A 22,760-nucleotide genomic window follows, 5' to 3' on the forward strand; every position below is an offset into this window, starting at 1 on the left:
TATGAAGTATGAAAGTGTGTCAAGTTATCAGAATACCTCTTCTGGAATGGTATTCAGTTAGTCTGTTGCGTTCCACACAATGACTTCTGTTTTTTGGGAATATTTTCAGCTTGGAGAATAGTTTAACATTTGAATTAGGGTAACAAGAATTACTATAATTAGCTTAAATAATAATAATAATAAAAAAAAAATCAATAGGTAATTTGAGTAGTTATAAGCAACAATAATATATTTTTTTTGTAAATCTGACAAACATTTATTATAATATACATTACATTACTACAATGGAATTTATTTTCAATATAACTTATACGTTAAAAATTATAGTATTATAATAGTGCGTGTTTTGTTCTTCAATAGCACACTGTTATAGTTTCAATTAGATAATAAAATATACAATTGATATAACATCAATAACGCAATATACAGATCAATAATAAAAATAATAATAATAATAATAATAATCGTTGATTTACACACTTCAAATAAAAAAAAAAAGGAAGAATCTTCTTCAAAAGTTACAAATATGTTCTCTTATATCTTATGTCTTACTAATGTATAAATTATTATAATAATAAAAAGAATTAGGTTTTCAAATAAAAGTATAAATTACAATTTTCTTATTTATTTTAATTAAAAATGTAATAAAAATTATTAATTATATAAAACAATTGAATTATTATATATAATTTACCTACCTATACCTAATATCAATGTACAAAGTAGTTATATTATATAGTTTGGACAGTATTTGAATACATACATATATATTATTGACAGTGAAATTGTAGTAAATTAACACGATAAATCCAACATAAATAGAAAAAAATATAATTTGTTAAACAAAGGTACACATATATTTGTATTGTCGATATAATAGTTTGAATATTTAATCAAGGTCATTGAATAATTTTTTTTTTTATTACAGGTATAGTAGGTTATAGGAGATCCTAATCTGGCTATTGTATTACTAGACTTATTGAGAGAGAGAGGGAATATATTACACAAGTCTTAGTACAATAATAATAAAAATAATAATAAAATAAAAATAAAACAATAACAAAAATAGTATGTTAACCAGATATTTAAATTAATAGCATTTCAATGTTAAAATTATTGTTCAAATAAGTCAGGACAATATATATTATGACGATTATTAACATTTAACATTATATGTTAAGTAAATATAGAAGTAATCGACTTGTATACCTAGCTATATTATAAAGAATCCAATGCTCTGGTCAATTGCAATAGATGTTCTGGAATCGTAATGAATTATTAGTTTATGGCACGTTGATGACATTGATGTTGTTTTTGTTATCTTGATGGGCGTTTGCATCAGCATCGATTGAAGCTCCTATTCAATGAGAAAAAAAAACAAATGTACTACAGTCATTTCATTTTTATGGTTTCCCATGATACATATTATTGGTTAAAATAAAATACTATCAAACTACACCCCAATGTTCATTGTCACTGAAAGCAAATTAAATTACTTAAAAGTCATAATTTCTTCAGCAAACCATAGAAAATATTTGAACAAAAATAGAAACAAAACAATTTATATTAAATAATTTTAGTGATACGTTTTTTTAAAAAAAATCTTTACCAAAAAAATATATTCTGTTAATTAGTAATTACTTATTACATAAAGAGTAATTTATTACTAGGTAACAATGGCAAAATCTATGGTATCAAGTAATGTAACAGCATGGGTTGTTACAATTTATGGTGGGTAAGGGGCTTGAGAGTAGATACTGGATAGTGGATAAATATTAGTTTATATTTAGATGGAATGTTAAAATTTTTAGGGAAGCATATCAAAAGTAAACAATAAAAATATTTCTAAATATAAAAACTCGACATAGTACAAGTTCTATCGTATTTAGGTACGCCATAAACTCATAACTTAAACTGTAAATACATAATAATCATTAATCATAATATCAAATGTGAAAGTTGTAATCCATCAATTTTAAACCTGTATGAATATATAATATATATAATAATATATGGCTATACAATGACTTATGGCATGTTGGCAATCAGCAACAAACAATAAACTAAATCAATAACGTGATAACTACCTAGGTCTCTAATTGATTAAAAAAATAATAACAAATACTATTTCTGAAGAAAACTAGCTATGGTTTGAATTATTTTTGTTTAAATAGCTTATAAACTTGAAAAGAGTTTTACTCTTAAATATTTAAAATTCGCACCTAAATGTTATATTTTGGTTATTATTTGCTCAAATTACAGTTCTACCTACTCATAAGTTTGATATATTTGTTAGAGTACAGGAGCGGTGTACAGCGTAAATAGAAAAGATTCTCAAAGAAAGGAGTATTTTATCATAAGGATTTAATTAATAACGCAATATAACTATATAGTTATAAAACTCATCAAACAATCATGTATTTTTTCTACTTCCATTTACTCCTAGTCTCCTCTTATTCTACATACAAAATTTTAAGTTCACAGTCTTCAACATTTTTGCACAACAACAGTAAAACCTAAATATTTTCTTTATATATATATATATGTATTTCAATAGCGACGAAACCATGGATTGTCCGCTTTTCTCATTAGATCATTAATTTATTTTTATCATTTCAAAATACCCTCTTTAGACCTTTGTACTTGTACATATTGCAATCAATTTCATTAGGAAAGTTTGGGAATTTCAATAGTTCAAGCTACTCTTTATGGAACAGATGCGTCACCCACAAATATTCCTTTCTTCTATCACTTAATTATATTCATCTTGTAAAACCATCCTCTCCCGTCTGTCTTAATAATTGAACTTCTAAATGTTCGATCTCGTTTCGTCATCAACAATATTATTTCCATCACTAAATCACCCGGTTTCTTTAACCACATTTATAAAAATGTAAATTATAGAATCATATTTAATATTGTTATAAATCATATTATGTCGTTGTAACTAATAAACGCAATTAAAACAAAAATATTAACGTTTTTAATAATTTTTCAGATTCCTATATTTTTTTCGTAATTTATAGCATAGTTTTATTTTTTAGGAGGCTTATTTCAATCATTTCTATTGTGTTTATCCAATACGTAGGTATAATTTAAGAGCGACTCGATGACTTGTCAGAATTCAAGTAGAAAGTCATCAACATTATTACCATTGTTATAATACATATTTATATTGTATATTATAAGACATATAAGTAGGCGCATTTTTACCTCCGAGTAACATCTCCTGTAACAACGGTTCGATGTGTGCCATTCCGAACAACTTTGCGAATTGAATTTGTTCGATCATTTGCCAAGTGATCGATTGCAACGCCGGCAGTGTGAGCAACAGTTCGGCAAAACGGCCGCAAGTCTCGTATTGTCTGTCGCTGATGTAGTCTTCTAGATTTCTGTGAATTTGCTTGCGCATGCGTCTGATGCGGTCCGATTCGTTCAGGCCTTTGGCGTCTGTGGGAAATAGAAAAATGAGAAAAATTCGATCGTTAAAATCGCATTGTATAACAATAGCAACAAAGTATGATATTATACTGCTGCATCTGGCATGCATGATGCCATCGATAGAATTCCAAAATATACTGTCGACCCGACGCCGTGATAGTATTTAATAATAAAATATGTTGGGTAAGTACTGTTAAATTATAATAATTTGTTTACTTGGATCGAAGAAAACTATGGCCTTTAGACACGCGAATTCGGTGTCGTCGATCTGCACGTCGTTCAACGGTTTTACAAGCTCGTCCAATACACGTGAACCCACTCTGCTTATGTCCAAGTCCGACGGGATCCCGTTGTCTGTTGGTTAAATACAATAATCGGATGTTAGACGCAAATCATATTACAATATTGTCAAAACCGCGTTTGACCGCTAGTGTTTTGGAAGTTATGATTTTATTATTTTATTATATTTTATTTATCATTCCGGGTTAGGTTTGCGATGTATATTGTATGTATAAAATACAGTACCTACAGAATCGTACGACGAATTGGAAATTAATACACAGCATTGGTTGGTGCAATTGGTGAAGGGGCTTGGGGTTCTAATCTAACCAGAAATTCGCTACCAAGCGATTTTTTCCATTGAAATATGTATTTCAACGAATTAAGAATGGCGGTGACAAAAAAATTTTGTTCAAATAATTATTTTGAAAAAGTTTGCGATTTTACGTTTTTACACATGTGCGGAACACTACTTTAACGCCACGCGGAGGACCTCGAGTTTTGCGACCGGAGCCGGTAGGCGAAGGGAGCCATTATACTTGTTAATTTGTTATTTAACTGTCATCTCTGTTTTTACCTTGAAATCTAAGTAAAATTATTTGAACGCGAGAGTATTCCACGAAACCACGAAGATATACAAGTTATCACAGAATGTTTAGGATCACGATAATTACGATTTCATTTATATTTGTCTGCCCGATAATCTAATTTAATATAATTATAATCTAAATGTTAGGTAGGCATTACTCATTAGATTGAAATATTCGTTGTAAACGAGACGCACAGCAGAAAAGTACAGCATTGTGCGCATATGACGTAAAAACGTAAAATCGCAAACTTTGGAAGGATATAACTTCCAAAATAATTATTTGCGCAAATTTTGTTTTGACACCATCGTTCTTATCTCGTTGAATACATGTTTCAAAAAAATAAAAAAAATCGCTTGGTAGCTAAACAGCAATATTGTTCCAAGACTTAATGTTAAATAAATGTCAAGATGTATGTATAAAATAAATATCGAATGTAAATGAAAATATACATGTATTTGTAAGTCAATAACTATTATAATATGGAAGGCTAACGAAGTGCTACACCCCACGTTTTTTTGAGTCAATATGTCGGGGGACTTAAGTCCCTAACAAAAAATTGGAGTCTTTACGCATTGCGCCTATGATACATCATAATACAATTTTATTTTATTTTTTGTGGGTAATTAGTAAATATTATGTTTATTATTATTAGTTGTAATATGATTAATTTCACTTACCGGGTACGTGACGTGTTATAACGCGATTGTTACCCAGCAGAAGTACGTCCTTGAGCATTAACGATCTTTTGGCCAAACCCAAGAGCAAATGTTCTCCGGCGTGAGCTCGCAACAATGAAACCTATTAAACAGTGAGACACGTTACATAAAACAGGTACTTATACTTCCCACAATCCCCTTTTGAAAAAATCGGAATCTGATATTAATGTACCTGGTCATTCAGCTGTAGTTCTGTGAACGCGGGAATGCGCTTGGCCCAGTCGACCAGGAAAAGCAATTGGGTTTTCATGGACTCACACACGTCCCCGATGTTCGCCACGTGCTTGTTCGCTAGGTTAGTGTCCTCAGCCGTCTGTAAATGATCATAACTTATAATAAATATCGGACGTCAGACGAAATAATGTGCAATTTTAATGTTGTTACATATTAACAAAAATATTTTTATTATTTTTTTTTTAAGCAACGTTTCGTACGTAATCGGTAGGAGATGTTTGGAACAGACAAAACTAATTATTTCTACCCGACATCTGTTAAAATTATTGTAATATATTATAGACCATTTAGCATTGTCCGGAGATTAACACGAAGACCTTTTGTGGACACCAAAACTTAACTATTTATTTTATAGATCTGGTTTGTTAATTTATATTTACAAGTGTTCTAAAAATATTACGTACACTTTATATAGATTCTGGAATTATGGTAGATAAATATAAAATAATAAATATTAACCTAAATAGGGAATATCTATTAAATTATTATTTTTATAGTAGTTTGTGCATACATTTATTTTCAAAAAAATGCATACTAGAATAATTAGTTAATATTCACATACCGCATTTGAAATGTTAATTTAACGGATATGAATACTTGACCCGTTAGATTTTTGAATATTTTACTCGATACTATTTCATTGGTCAAATGTATACTGTACCTACACTTGTTACTATGTTACGACACTTGAAATTAAAATGTTAATTACTTTTATAGATAGAAAGGTGCGGTATAAATAATATAAATGATTGTAATACTGTTCGTTAAAATAACGTGAAAAGATTTGAAATTATTCTGCAAGAAAAATATGTTACAGTGGAGAACTGAAAACATTCTAACACATATTTTTAATTTTGAAAGAAATGTATGAAAACTGTAGGAGCTTTTAATATGGTATTTATAGTAGCTATTATATGATTAAAATGTTATTAATTATATCACTTACATCGGATTCGCTGCGGGACAAGATTTCCGCGTTCAATAGTGATGTAACGGACAAACCACTGGCGCACGGTTGCTCTTCGTAACTGGGTCGTCTACAGTTGATTCGGTCGCGTTCGTTCTGCACAGCTGGAAATTTCATCAAATTATATAATTATTTAAAAATAATAATAGGTGTATCTATCCGTATGCGTGATTTCAATAAAAAAAACTGAGGGTGCTTAAGCTCTGCATTTACTAAGAATTTAAATTAAATTATAATTATGATTTATGAAGCATCGATAGCTTTTTTGAACAAAAATGTTTCATAACAATTTAACATTGAACACTTAAATTTATTACATTTTATAATAGATAATGAAAACAATATAATTACAAATTTATAGGTACTTTAAACTATAGTTATACTCTAATAGTCTGATGTCTGATTACAAACTGTTTTTTTTTTTTTTTTTTTGTAAGCTGAGGGGTATAGAAAATAAGCACGAAAAAGGTTGCTAATTTTAATATTGGGGAACGTTGATACTCCCACAATTCAACAATTGCACTTATTTTGCATATTATATCATAAATGTCAAATGTATTATGCTGTTAAACAATCCACGCTCCACTATCTCTTCACAGCGACTTACCTTCTTTTCGCATCCCGGCTTTGAAGCATTTCCGCAAACGGCAGTATCGGCACTGATTGCGCTTGTCCTTGTTAACGATACAGTTTCTTGAAAATCTGTTCAGGACAATGATGCCAACAGCGTTAGTATACAGTAATATTAATATTATATAAATTATACTATACATAGTACATATGCAATGAAATTCATCAACTGTATTGTGGTTTTGTCGGGGGAATGACGAATTGCGTTCGATTAGTTATTTACTAAAAACAATTTTAAAAAGTACTCGCCTGCATGAATAGAAATGGCTCTTGCGAACGGAACGACGGAAGAATCCTTTGCAGCCGTCACAGGACGCTGCCCCATAATGTTTGCCGGTAGCTCGGTCGCCACAGATGGAGCATGCTTGATTCTGGTTGGTCATGGGCGGCGAGTGTACCTGTGGCGTGTCGATGGTCTGCAAATAGGTCTGCTCGCGGTGTACCGGCATGCCGTTGAGGTCCGATTCTGCTATAAATCAGTTTCTCTTAATTTACTTGTAATGATACATTTTATTGTTATTTTACAGGTGGATTACAATATGATAATAATATTATTCTTTGACTGCAATCGTATGTATTAAACAAACGAAAAAAATTAAAAAACCTTAATTTGAATGCCAAGAGCCAACTTCGAAGAATCAAGCGACATGGATAAATATTATTTTTGAAAAAATCTTAAGATGAGTATAAAAGTCCAACGATTTTTAGTTATAATAACAATTATTATTCGTATATACATAACAAAATACTTAAAAGAAAAAAAGAAAATTAAGCTTAAAGAAAATGTGAGTATAAATCTGATCAACGACTTATGTGTTCAGTTATCTCATATCATTCTCTTAAATAATACGTTTTTTTGAACATTTGGTTATCCCCAGAGGCAAATAAAAAATTCGTGTGATTTAGTTAATGTGGACCAAGATGGTAAATCGTTCTAGGAAACACATAAAAAGTGTATACCAAAATTTGTACGTCTTTATTGTAAATTATAGGTAGTTGAATAAGTATAATATAGAGATAAAGAAAATATTTATAAAGAATCATTAACATTATAGATAATAATATAGTGACTCTAGAACAAGTTGCACTAGATTTACAATATTATAGGTATTTTTACAAATAAGATTGATCATTGATCATAAGCCAATCCTCGAGTACAACTAAGTATATAATATGGTTAGGTATAAGGCACCAGAGTATCATACTATATATCACTTATAAAATTACAATTTACGTATAGTTATATAATGGCGTTTTCTATAATATAGTCGTTGCAATATGTGTAATATCTCCCAATTGTCTGCTATATATAGTATATAGTATAGTATAGTATAGTATATTGCCATATTTTCATTACAATTACGCTAAATATATTATCGACATAAATTATGCAATAGCTATATAATGTGATTTATATGTGGCATACATATATATACGATGTTGCTCGCAATACGTTGCAGTGAAAAATTAAAAGCAATAAATTAAAATGCCAATAAATTGTATTGCACGTGATTTGATCGACATTAAAAAAATAAAATAGATCAAATAACTTTTAGCTCACTATTATAATATACGTATATGAGAACCACCGCGATAAATATATGTGGCCTGTGATTAAGGATACATAGTTAATGGGGAAGTCAATATTGTATATTTTGATGCTTTTGTCCTAATAGCATACCTATTATAGTTTTATAGGTCAGCAATTACAAATTTTTCTTCAAGAAGTTTATTATTTTGGTAGGTATCTATATTATGATTTTATTACGATACAATTTAAATCTAGTTTAAATAATATGTTTTTACAGATTTAAAAATAACATAATTATTAATTCTCATTATGATAATGATTGTTTGCTCTGACTTATCAATGTATACAACGTTTGTGTACCTATGATAATCTATGGTATAGACGACATTATGGGAACTATACGGTGCAGAAATATTTCGTTTCAATTTACCTATTTCTTAAGGAGGAGAAGCAATATTGAACGTTGCACCTGGATATAACAATCACAACAGTCCCGGCGGCAAAAACTAATATTTATTTTACTACTATCTGTTTGACTTTTAGAACAAAAGAGCAAATCAAAATGTCGAGGTGTTTATAATCGGTACACCGCGAATAAAACAATAAAGAACATCCACAATGATATTTCTCAAACTGTACGACCAACCTATCGTTAAAGTATAGACTATAGATTCAAATTTTAAGTAATTCCCCGCCATCTGATATAAGCTAAGACGTTCTAAATGTAACAATAATACATAGAAGTTTTATTAAAAACAACATAGTGTATAATGTTTTCCTGATTTAAAGTATAAAAACTATTCACTATATTACTATAGTTGACTGACGGTTTGTAAAAGTATGATAGGTGGTAGTAATAATGATTTTGCATATTATTATGAATAGTGAATACCATTTAAACTGTTTAGAGCCATGCAATAACAGTAACTTACGTAACAACATTAATGAATGTACAATTCCAATAAAATTATTAAAGTCTATAACTTACTATGATGAATCTATATTATATAAGCCGATGAATACCAAAAACAAAATACGTACCGAAAACAAATGCAATTTAATAATGATACATTAATGAATACGTCTCTCGTAAAAAACTTACACATTTCCACTTGGATGTTTGTATCAGTGCACAGGACACTGTTGAACTTTGTACTTTACGTACGATATTATACTACTTTTAATATAAACGGGACAGTCGAAAAATGTTAAAACAAGAAAACGTTTGATGGCGACGGACGGACACGGGAAATATTTTATAGTGATATTACAATAATGATGATCAAAAAGAAAACAAAAATAATACTAGAACAATAGTAACGGTCGGGCATGATGGAGGCCTACATTACACGCCGACTACATATATTATAATATTGAAATACCGCGCAGCCGTCTGCATATAATACTCACCGGACAACGTTTCTCGATTTACTGCCGCGCACACCAACCTATAGCTGGGTGCCTATACCGTCCTTTTTGACATCATCGTATTTGTGTTTACAAATTAATATTCAAATTACCTTATTTACTAGGTTTTATCAATATAATATGTATAATATATATATATATTTTATGCGCACGGCTCGCGGTTTGGATGATATCATGAAAACTAACAGATAATAAAAACTCATCTCTGGCCGCGGACTTTGCTCGATGTGTATAATTTACCTACACGCCGATAATAATGAGTGTATTATAATATAGGTAATGTACAGCTCAAAATAATAAATATAGGTACTATAATATTATAATATAATGGTATATTGAGCACTCTGTGTACGCTTTATCATTCCTATATCATTTAATATGATTGAATTATAATATAATACTTGAATTTTTATCGTTATTCGTGTTTATAATAAAATAATTATAATAATATTATGTGTATTTAATGGAAACAGAGCATCGTTTCGAGAAACACGGCGCACGAGGCCGTTTTACAGCACACCAGAATTTTATACACACCACAGCGCCGTGATAAACTCAGGTATACTGCACAGTTATACATCGTAATGGCTATACAAAATTTGTTGTGATATAATACAATTCAGTAGTTTGGCCCACGTGCGTTTGCCGGCAAAACATCTATGAGGTAGTGTATCACGTTTGGTGCGTTCAAACACGCAAGCGCGAAAATGTCAGAATTGTAACGTCGTCGCATTTATTCACGGGGATAGACTTACAAAGTTAAAATAGTTCACCATTATAACATGTTTGATAACTGTAAATAATATGTTAGAAAAAGAGTTTAGGTAGTATCAATGCATTTTCGGATTTTTTTTTAAACTTTGCAAAAAAACATTATGCAAATGCATAATCGATTGTAATACATAAAAATAAGTAAATCACTCAAAAAAAGTTTTAAAATTGGATTATGTAAAATTAAATAGATGAATTTTTCGTACAAATAAAAAAGTAAAACATTCTAAAATAGTGAGACAAAATTTCTTTGCATTCAGGAATTCTCTTTTATTGACCAAGAATCACAATTTAAATATTATCTATAATAATAATAAGTAAATAGTTATATTGAACCTCTTACAATACGTCTAACCCGAACAGGATATAAGCTAACGATGAAAATGTTCAACGTATACCTATGAACCAATTGTTGTCACAATATAAAGAATAACGAAAAAAGAATGCTTGAAAATGATCACAAAATCCTAAAGTATAGTAAAAAAGTAGAAACCTCAAATCAACTGTAATTTTTATTAAAAATTAAAAAAATCAAGAATTCATAAGGACCAAAAAAGGTAAAAGAAATATAACTCGTAAATACTAAATATTATAACTTAAGTTAATAACCACAATTACTGAAGTTAAAAAAAGAATAAATACCTAATAATTGTAATTATAATAGTATAATCTAAGAATGTAAGATAAACTTTTTAAGATGGGTATACTCATACAGATACGTGTTAAGGTAATATTTCCAATTTCGATTTAGATATATTATCAACTTTCTCAAAAAAATGTAACAAATCACACACACAAAAATTTGATTCTCATTTAATACAAATAAGTTAGATAGTATCGATACAGGATACTATTTAAAAAATATATATATTTTTTAAGTATAAGAAAATATGATTTTTAAGCATACATAAAAATTCTAAAATACTTCAAATTATACAATATACATATATTATATTATATAATTATATCAATTATAGTCAGTATATTTTATCAGAAAATTATAAACTTTTTATAATTAATCTAAAAATTTAATAATCGTTAATTTTATTCACATAATTTAATATATTTCTAAACCACATCATTCCATATAGGTATGAAATTCATATGAGAATCTAAATGAATTAACAGACTAATTTATTATAACTTTTAAATAATGATTTAGGTTTTTATTAAATGATCGTCATAATAGATTAAATATTATTATTTTAACTATTCTATATAGATTTGTAAATTATTTTAATTTTATTTTTTATCAACCTATAGGTAGATCATTTATAATCATTATGGTAGATTTTTCATCCTTTCTTTTATAGTTCCTTAGTTTTAGGTTTGATTCTTGCTTCATATATAATTGCATCTATATTAGAGTAATGTTTTTCAATTAAATAAATAATAAATTTCAAGGATGATCTTACACAGTTTTCTTTCTATAATTATATTATTATAAGTTACAATACTGTATAAATATACTACTATATCTATTACTTAATAGATATTGCCTATTAAAAACATGTAACATAAACATTTCTAATAAATGCGTATTTTAAATTTATATTATTTTAATCTAAAATTAATAAATCAATATTCCACATTTTTATATTAACGGAATAACAATACATTTAATAAATGTATATGTTAAATGATGAACAAACATTAGTTTTGCATCACACTATTAGAAGTATTAGTAATATCATGGATAAATAATATTAAATATGAATATACGTTGTTATTATATAATAAAGATTAAAGAGATCTCTAAAAACTTAAAATAAAAAATATGATAGCGTAAAACTTGAGCACGATAATCACATGTATATGTATTAATTAATATAACATCAGCTACCTACCTACCTACCTACTCTCTTCAATATCACATCTTACATTTGGTTTTCCAATGCATTTTTATTTTATTAACATTTAAGAGGCCAATTAAGGAAAGATCAGAGATTATCAACATTTTACCTGTAGATGCATTAATTATATTTTTATTGTTACATTAGGATTGAAATCAGTATATGGTTGGGACTTGGAAGTAATAACGTGATATATTTTTGTATAGCGATGCTGTTATACACAGTAATGTAGTACCACCATGTAGTAACAGCATCGCTATTATTTCTACATAAACAGCAAACGCAATATTAGAAAGCAAATATACCAAAAATAGTATATTACCTACTACGGTGTCTGATGAACTAATAGATAATTTTTAATTTTTAAAATTAAAAAAAACATTCATAAAGCATACAGTTAACTAGAAATGATATACTTTTTCGTAAATAAAATTATTCTAAGCGAAAACTCTAAGTGATTACTTTGAAGTACCTAAAATTACTATTAGCAGCTATACCTTTAACGTTAAAATAATGTGAATAAAAGTCAATAAGTACACAAAGAAGTGTTATTTTTATTATTCAAAGGTAGGTAGTCTATAAAAATTATCCTTGTTTGATAGCTGACTAACACTAACGTAAAAACATTTATAATTATATTTGAAATTCTAAAACAATTAAAAATATTCATATATTTAATATATAATTAATTGAATGAAATAATATTAAAACAGCATCATATAATATCTTACTTTTCTTAGTATTGTGATGTGCAAAACTGAAACCATGGTTTGTAAGCTATTTTTTAAAATTATAATTATAAATAACACAATTTTTCCGATATGAATACCTACATACCAATAAATTTGATAAGATAAGACGCACGATTAATAAGTGTTGATCATTTAACTATAGATAATATATAGCTATCAACTATTCGAGATGTAAAATAAACAAAAGTTGTTTTAGCTGGATTAATAGTATTATTAAAATTAATTCTGTATTATTCAGTTGTTTAAAAATGTTAAACTTATAAGGTTTAATAAACCTAAAAATTAAAAAGGTAAATGTCACCTAATACACATTATTTTCCTAATATTTTAAATAGGTACTCATCGTCAATGTAAACATTTTTGGTACCTATTTTTAGTACATATAATTGGTTTTAACATCATATGATATTTCATTATTTGTAAATTTATTGATAGAAAATAATAAATAATAATTAAATCCTTTTTAAGTTTTTACAATAAGTATAATAACACAACGAAGTTTCACGTTGTACAATATTTAACATATTTTCTTTTAAATACCTAGGTATATCTAAGAATAACTGTTTTTTTAAATAATATACACACCCATGCCAAGTCAATAAGAGTTACAATAATCATTATACTTAATAATCATGTCAGTTATACAAATAAATATGGTATTCGCTATATCAATAGTCAATACATATAATTATAATATCAATATATCATGGTTTGTATTCAGTAGAGATTCAGTGTTAAGAATTCTATAATAATTTAGTAATGGGTATAAAAATGAGTGATAAATAAAATAAATAATATTAAAATTAATATAATGTGAAAACGAAAGCTATAGAGGACTGATACTTCCTAGTTTACTATAAAGCACTTAAACAAATACGTATTATAAATAATAATATAGTATTACTTATAGATATTAGTTCATACAAGACAGAGTTAAAATATCACGGAATATCCTAAACTGAAATTATTTTTGGTACTTTTAATTAAGCTGCTTGGTATTAGTTAAGCAATTAATAATCGTAAATCCATCATTATTTATAATAACGTAATGCACCATAGCAGATATTTGAATTTATAAAATTGTATTATGATTTAAATTCATATTGAAAAATAGAATTTAAATTCGTACAATACTACCACAGAATAGATTAAATAATGATTAAATGATACTACTATCAATTTCGTATCATTAACTACATTTAAAACAAAATAATAAAATATATGAATAAACATTAAAACGGTTTTCAGTCAAACGTGAATAGATATTATTGGTCCAAGCCACAGGTCACAGCATCGGGCTACGGCGATTAAAAACATAATATAATATCATTGAGCCCCATTGAACCATTAACACCGCACACAGTACAGAACAAACACATTCTATAGCTATAAACTTTTAAGATCTAGTTACAGATTACAGTATCGTTATCCTGTACTAGTGATAACAAAAATATTAAAAAAATCAATCAATACATTATTGAAATGAATAGACGTCAGCTAACATAAATTTGATATTATTTCAAATATATGGAAATAAAAACGTCGATGTAAGATTTTAAATTCAGTTGGTTCCTATTCTATAAAACTACATAAAAAAAACCAAGAACCGTAAAAAGTGATAACTATACCTAACTATAATAATAATAATAATAATAATAGTAATGAAATAAAATTATTATTTATAGTTATGAATAATAAATACATGAATAATTGTTCGAATATAATATACCTAACTTATAGTACATTTTTCAGGACATTAAAGAAAATCATAATATTTTAAAATACAAGTATACAACTAATAAAGAAGTTAAAATAGAATTTATAACTTGTTTCCCAATGAATTTACAGGCAATTGAACAAACAGGAAATATAGTTGCTGATAATGCTTACGAATTATTACTAATACAATATGATCGATAATAATAATAATAATCATAATAATATAATTGGAAAATATAATAAAACAATATATTACACAAACTGCAGAATTCAGAATAATTAGGTACGTATACCTTTACCTACATATGCAGTTATAGGTATATATATTTTTACCTATATTATAATATTATTCATATAATATACAATAATACGCCGTACATAGAAAGTATTATATTATTATGATTTATGCGTATAAATATACACTTTATTTAACTATCGTGTACAGTTTATGGTTTCGATAGGAAAACTGAATATAAATAGAATAATATGAGGTAGGTACATACTACCTACCTAATATTCTTCTCCACATTTCTATTATTTTAAATAACTTGTCAACCAGTTTTGATTATACCTATATAGCTCGGCTAGCTCGTGTCGTGATGTACATTTTATTTTGTACAGCGTTCGTTGTCGTGAAAATTATTACCTGTTATCCATACGTTTCCGTTGTAAATGCCCTCACTAAACGGCTCGGACTTGAGTACGAAATTGTTGTTGGACGGCATGTTCTCCATGAATGGAAATTCGTTTATGAACATTTTCAAAGCAACGAGCGTTGTTAAAGAAGAAAAAAAATGATGATCAAAAACGGATATCACCTCAAAACTCACGATATCTGCATGACGTTATACTTTAAAATTTATAAAATAAAAAATGTTTAGTGCAATAGGTGTATAAATAATAACAGTAATAACAACAACAGTATAATAATACGAAAAACGATGCACGCGCGCTTAATCTCAGTGTAACGTGTAGACTCTTCTGCACCGGGACGCGTAATGTGTAGAAATAATGACGAATTATTCGATTGAAAAATAGGAACACATTTGACTCAAATGCTCGACCGTGGCCGCCGCCTATTTACAGAGATAAGACCACGCGGTGGGGCCCATCGATTTATTATTGGATATATCTCTTATCGCCAAATACGTCATTATCTGCATTAGATTTTCTAAACCACCCTTGACTCGTATTGTCCTGTGCAACGTATAATATTGTAAGCCCGCTCACGACACGAATATAACTAATTTATTATTATGCTGTATTTCTATGCCTACAGCATAATATAGGTAATGTTAATTTTAATAAGTCGTATATTATCCTTTAACAACCTGCAGGTACTATATTTTCTTTGGACATTTATCGTTAAGAATATTTTCATATACGTGTCCAAAGACGTCTATCGGGTATTTATCCCTAGGAAAGGGGCGGGCAATATTAAAGATGGACATTATTCGTGTTTAGTTTTATTCTGAAGCATGCGATTGATTTTTTTCAGACCGTTAGAAGTCGAGTACGCTTTTTTCTATACCAAACCGTTTTATAACTGCTTAGGATGGTCGATGCGTATTTGCATAATTTTGTTTGGTGGACTATTTTTATCCTAGAGGAGGACATGGACCGTACACCAGACACGCTCTATCTGATAGTAAATTATGTACCTACGCAACCATAAACCAATTACCAATGGGTTACTGTAACACAAGACGTACACAACACGATCATGTCTAGCATGTGGTTGGAACAACTCGTACAGGATATTTCTTTATACTGACGAGAATATTATACAAGAGAGTAATCACGTAAGGCCCTCGTATCCCCTCTCACATCTAAAAAGTTAGAAAAATATAGTTTACAAGAATCATAAAAATAAATTTTCTCTATTAATATGTTGGTAGATCAAAATCGGTGTTGTAAAGTATTAATATCATGTAGTGTGAACTTGAATTTAAAAATGTCATCGAGAAGTGAATTCTTCAGTCAACTGTACAGTACAGACAATAGCTATGAAGACGATTTTTCTACATCTGTACGGCTACGTAGGCCGTAGGCTGTACATTAATCTAATAATCAAGATATTTAATTTTGTATACATTTTATTTAGGTGTTTAATCTCGTAATAGGGCTTATAATATACTTGCGTGTTTAGGAGATTTCCCTTGGTCGATAATTAATTGATATTAACCGATAAGTTTTGTTTATTTAAAAACTTCTGATAAGATTTTGATTAACTTTGAATAAGAACATACAATTCTATACGAGTACCACGGTGACCGCAGTAGGTATACAATATGTCTAATATCCATTATCAGTACAGGTATACTTTTTGATTGTTATCGAAAATTTTTACAATATTTTATAAAAGCGAAAAGCATTTTAAATAGTTTTTATTTCATTATGGTTTAATTAAGAATAATTTTTGTCAGAGAAGTAGGTATTAATTAGGTATAATATTTCTATAAATCATAGAGCTAGGTATGGTTCCAGCTACGAAGTACCTTAAATTTTTCAAATTTAAATTAATACTTGTTTCATTTAATTATATTTTTTATCTTTCTGAAGGATAAATCAAATATATAAAAGTAGATATACAAAATAAATAGATAAAATTTTTGTATTGAAAATAAATTAGCTTACAAGTGCAATAATTAAACAATCCTCTTTTTTTAAACTATGTTTCATTATTGTCATTTTTATTAATTATTATCTCTGATATGAAAATAACATAATAATCATAATAATATGTTTATTAACTTAAATAAATATTTTACATTTTGATAATTACTATCATTAAATAATTGGTGTATTTTATATGATAATTGATAGTGTTTTATAAAGGTATTTGCACAATTGGTTTTTAATCGTTCCAATGTTCATGTATTTAAAATCTTAAACGAACAACCTATATAGGTACAAATTATATTTAAAACAATTATCTCGATAAACACAATATTTTTATCGGTTTTATATTAAAATTCTGCTTCTAGGTATTCCAAGTCGATTTACAATGTTTACATTTATCCAAAGGAAAACTTATTTTTCAGTGTTTACATCTAACCGAAGTAAAATGTACACAAGTTGTATTATTAAATTTTAATAATATATTGTATTACTCGTTATTTAAGGGATTAAGAGAGACACAAAAACATTAATTAGTAATTATTATTTAAATTATTAGTCAAAGTTCAAAAATAATAGTTCAAGACATTATATGTAGGTAATTAACAATTAAAGAATATTTTTAAATTTTGAAGCTTGGAGAACGAAAAAGATGATCAACAAAATTATTTTGAGATACTAAAATAATATTATCATTATTATTACATTGTTATTGTGTTATTAATTTTTTCTACGTGCCTACATTTTAATGTACCTATCTAGTAACCAAGTAAACAAATATATGTAATAATTATAATTGTTTTGATACTAAATAAATACAATTAAATATTACATAAAAATTGCAAGTACCTACTATATTTTGTATAACGTGGAAATTAGTGATTACCTTGGTATTTAATTTCCCACATAGCCAAGTATCTACTATGTAGTTGATATACCAATAGATGTGTTATAATTAACATAGATAATTATTAATTATAACTTATAGTAATTACATTTTGAAATATTTTATAAAGATATGAAGAGTAAAGATGTATTTATAATAATACTTAACAGTTAACACAATATATTAAATATATTATGCACTGAATTATAATATAATAATAATATATATTATAACTACAGACTATATAAAAATATTAATTATAGAAGATCTGTGTTATGACTGTATTGCAAAATACTTATGAAATAACTTTACTGTATAATAAATTCAATAATTGATTGCATTACTTATATTAGATATTATAGTGTCTAATATAACAATATAAAATTCCTTGACTATAATAATACATACATTTATATAATTGTAATAATTTATAAAGTGATCATTTTAAAACTTATAGGTAACAAAGGACACTTTTTATTTTGAAAATTACTAATATTATTTTCCAGGGTTATTTATTAGGGAAATCGTTTGTTGGTGATTACTGACCAGTGACCACAATCGACTTTTTATTTTTAAATGACAATCTAAACAAAATCAAAATGTTGAGTTTTTAATGATAATTTCAACGTATCAAACCTATCAAATATTGATTGAATAATTTTTTATTATTAAGATTGGAATTCGATGAAATTTCAAATTAATTTTTGGTAGTATTTTATGGCCACTATTTTCTTTGTTTATTCTTGGCAAAAAGGATATCTAATAATATAAATGTTAATAAATAAGTAAATATCCAGAATTTCCAAGATACTTTGGATTATCTTAATAATTAAAAAAAAAATAACGTAATTAAAAAAAAAAAAAGTAAAATATAGAAAGAATTTTTTCATTTTTTTCTTTTTCTGTGAGTGTTGATTACTGTGAAAGGATTATTCTGTATGAAATCGCGGAAAAAAAGTACCGGTAAAAAAAGTCCCACACTAGAAAAAAAAGTCCCTACGTAAAAGGTCTCACCTTTAATAATATGGACTTGATTTTAGGCGTTACTTTTATTTGTGTAACGGTTGGCAGTCGAACACATACTGATAATATTTTAATAGCACCTCTTTTTTATATTAAGACTTATGGTTGTTAAAAAAATCTAACATGTCGGTTTTGCCCGCTTGTATTTGTATTCATACATTTTGTAGACGTATTTCTACGGTTCGAGTTTGTCCTAGTTTTTTAATAGTTCTTAAGTCTCCTATAGCATCTAGTCCAATTATACATTACACACTAAAATACAAAGTATAACTATAGAACTATACAAGAAAAAGTATTTCGATAAATTCTTCACTGAACTTTTTTCCGAGACTTTTTTACTGGGACTTAGTTTCCGGGACTTTTTTTTACGTTTACCTCTGTATGTAGTAGCGTGTAAATCATTTATGTCCATCCCTTTCGATTTAATATTATAATATTTTACCGAATTATGGACTTTTTGCCACCGCCGTTCGTCCCTGGCGTAAGTACTCTGATAATCTTAACACATTAATTGTTAATGAATAATTACATTTTTTAATGATTATACTACAAAATATACAAATACATAAACTTAATCAATAATCATACAATGTTAAATCAACACAAAATGTCGTAAAAATTAAATACTAAGATAAATTGTATATCTTTTATCTTTATTATTTACCTGTAACATTTATACTATATTATAAATTACAATCATATTGTACAAGATTTAAATACTATGACGATAATGACATTTTACACTATTTAAAAAACAGAAGCCAGTTAACCTAAAAATAAATATATAATTTATGTTAGTATTTAGATTATCCAAGTATGCCAGGGACTAAACATCCTATGGCAAATAACTCTCCGCAACGAATAATTACTCTATCTTAATAATTGCCGGGTACAAAACGGCGGGCGGGGGCAAAACGTCCGTTTACAATTTTGTCCAATGCAAATATTAAATTATACATAAGTTTAGATGAGTCATAAAATAAATATACATTTACGCTACCTTATCATCACCAATTCACCACTAATAAATCGGTTTAAAACGGCGGCAGACGACCACCTGCGGTTTCCAACGTGATCCTAGGGATTCTTTTTTGTTACAGTCTATAGAAAATACGAACAATAGTTACAATATTATGTCTATCTGTAGAATATTGGTAGAGACCTATAGCCATTAGTCACCTACATGGGACGCATTGTAATAATTTAATGTTATATGTTATACATTTTATACCTATCAGTCTCAGTTGGAGTTCAGATTAAACAAGCAAATAAACATAATAATATAATATATTATTATACATAAATACATAATATTATCACATATTTAAATTGAAATAACATAAAATAAGTAATCACATTATATTGTTATTTTTGCCAATGTTTATTTATTGATATACACGAATTAAAAATGTAAGGTAAAGACTATTTTGAATGCTGCTATTATATTTGACATAGATACCTTTATTTTCAATACACTGTAAGAGTCACAATAGTTCTTATCTGAAAGGCAAAGGTCGTTTAAGCAACCTTATAAACACAATTTTGTAAAAAAAAGATTTTCTATGTATTTTATTACCATGTATAGCTCTTATTGCTGAAATATTATGTAGTAATGTTAGGTGGATATAAATATAAATGGGTATATACAGTAAATAATAGTAAATATAATCATACAGTAGTAGAGTATACCTATTTATGATAATTTCTATGAAATTTCTTAGTTTCAAAATAAGCTACTTATGAAGAAACTTTTATTCAATTCTCAAGTCACTATAAAAATTAAGAATTTTGTAAATTTAAAACTATACAAATTTTGTAATATTATTTATTTATTTTTGTTATTTAATAATAGGTAAATTTTAGTTATTTTGACGAATTTAATAAAAATTTGAATCCAAATGCTTATAAAAAATTGTGTTTATTTATCTTTAATATTTTTAAGATTTTAATGACAACTAATTGTATATTTGAAAAGTTTTTTACCTAGCAAAATATTTTTTATTGACATTTTTAAAAAAAAGCTAAAATAAAATTGAAAATTGTAAATATCTATAAATAGTATAAGTACAAAAAGAATATAATCGTATATGAGAGTAATTATAACATATACAGAAACTGCTATAATATATACATTCGATGACATTTTTAGTACTCGTATTTACAGCTTTTTGTTTTTGAATTAAACTAAGATCGATGTTGTTAATAAAATGTTTTACTTAAAAAATCTTGGGTTTTCAAATTATTAAAGTTCTAGAAATGTTTTTTTTTTTTACCTAGGAAATTATCTACTAAACTAATTTATCCAGCATAAAAGATATCGAAGTTTAAAATTCAAGTATTTTTATTTTTTTAAAAGCTGATAACCGCCGACAAAAAAACACACATCATTGAAAAATCAATATATATTCATCACTATACTCAGAATCTTAAAAAATTATAAAAGGCTCTATCGGTTTCCGATATATCATTAGACTAATATCGGAATATATTACATAATTAATATAGTCATGTAGACAAGTTTTTTAGTTGGAAAAAATCTCTTATAGGGGGACTAAATAGCTAATGCGTAAGTAACTTTAAGTTGATGTAGAAATTTGTCAAACATTGAACCCCTTCCTTTTTATAATCTCTTCTAATTTTGATTTCATTTTTAAAAAAGATTTTTTTTTTAATAATTATAATAATGTACAGACTAAATTCGGAATTTGACTTTAATTTGAAATTTAAACATATTATAAGTAGGGCAAGTGCATGGTATGTTATTATAATTTATAACAATCCATACAAATTAACTTATAGGTAGCTAATTGCACGCATTAAATTAATAAAACATTGTTGAATGTTGACTTATTGTTATGTAGATTGTAGAGATAATATTTATGCTCAAAAGCATATTATACCTAAATCAAATACTTGAGGTTTTATTTTTTGCTTCAATTTTTATATTTTTTATTATTAAAAAATTAATACAATTTGTAACAATGTTTACTCGACAACATATTTTTTAGATGCTCATTCAGTGTTCATGTGATATATTTAATCAATAAACTTAGGTTAGAGTTCATATTATTATGTTTACCACCCAATTTGCACGAAATATTTTGTTGTTTATCATTTTTAATGTTTTTTTGTAATAGGTACCTATAAAATATATTATAAAGTCGTAAACACAAATATAGTTAATAATTTAGTTTTTGTACGAATTTGTATAGGAAATTGTGAAATATCTTATTTAGAGCGTTGGGTATTTAACAAATAACAATTATTAATTTCTGTCATCGTTATATATAATTTAATTTATGATAATTATTAATAAGTAAT

The 22,760-nt window shown here is 27.0% G+C and overlaps 1 protein-coding gene across 4 annotated transcripts; it reads right to left on the minus strand.

The window, feature by feature from the left end:
* Positions 1-202: 202 nt before the first annotated feature.
* On the minus strand, positions 203-15,922 carry LOC114123835 (transcription factor HNF-4 homolog). Of its 4 annotated transcripts, none has more exons than XM_027986942.2 (9): positions 15,558-15,922; positions 7,107-7,323; positions 6,835-6,929; positions 6,207-6,331; positions 5,199-5,339; positions 4,988-5,108; positions 3,658-3,795; positions 3,214-3,450; positions 203-1,357 (listed from the first exon to the last, which is right to left on the minus strand). In XM_027986942.2, the coding sequence occupies exons 1-9, from the start codon at positions 15,667-15,669 to the stop codon at positions 1,284-1,286; spliced, it is 1,260 nt and encodes a 419-aa protein (XP_027842743.2). In that variant the 5' UTR covers positions 15,670-15,922; the 3' UTR covers positions 203-1,283. The 4 variants fall into 4 exon arrangements, with proteins under 4 accessions (XP_027842743.2, XP_027842742.2, XP_027842745.2 ...); XM_027986941.2 differs by having other exon boundaries at positions 7,107-7,326; XM_027986944.2 differs by lacking the exon at positions 15,558-15,922 and adding an exon at positions 9,491-9,792.
* Between the last annotated feature and the right edge of the window lie 6,838 nt (positions 15,923-22,760).

This window comes from Aphis gossypii, chromosome 2 (genome assembly GCF_020184175.1).
Source record: "Aphis gossypii isolate Hap1 chromosome 2, ASM2018417v2, whole genome shotgun sequence".
NCBI classification, from domain to species: Eukaryota; Metazoa; Arthropoda; class Insecta; order Hemiptera; family Aphididae; genus Aphis; species Aphis gossypii.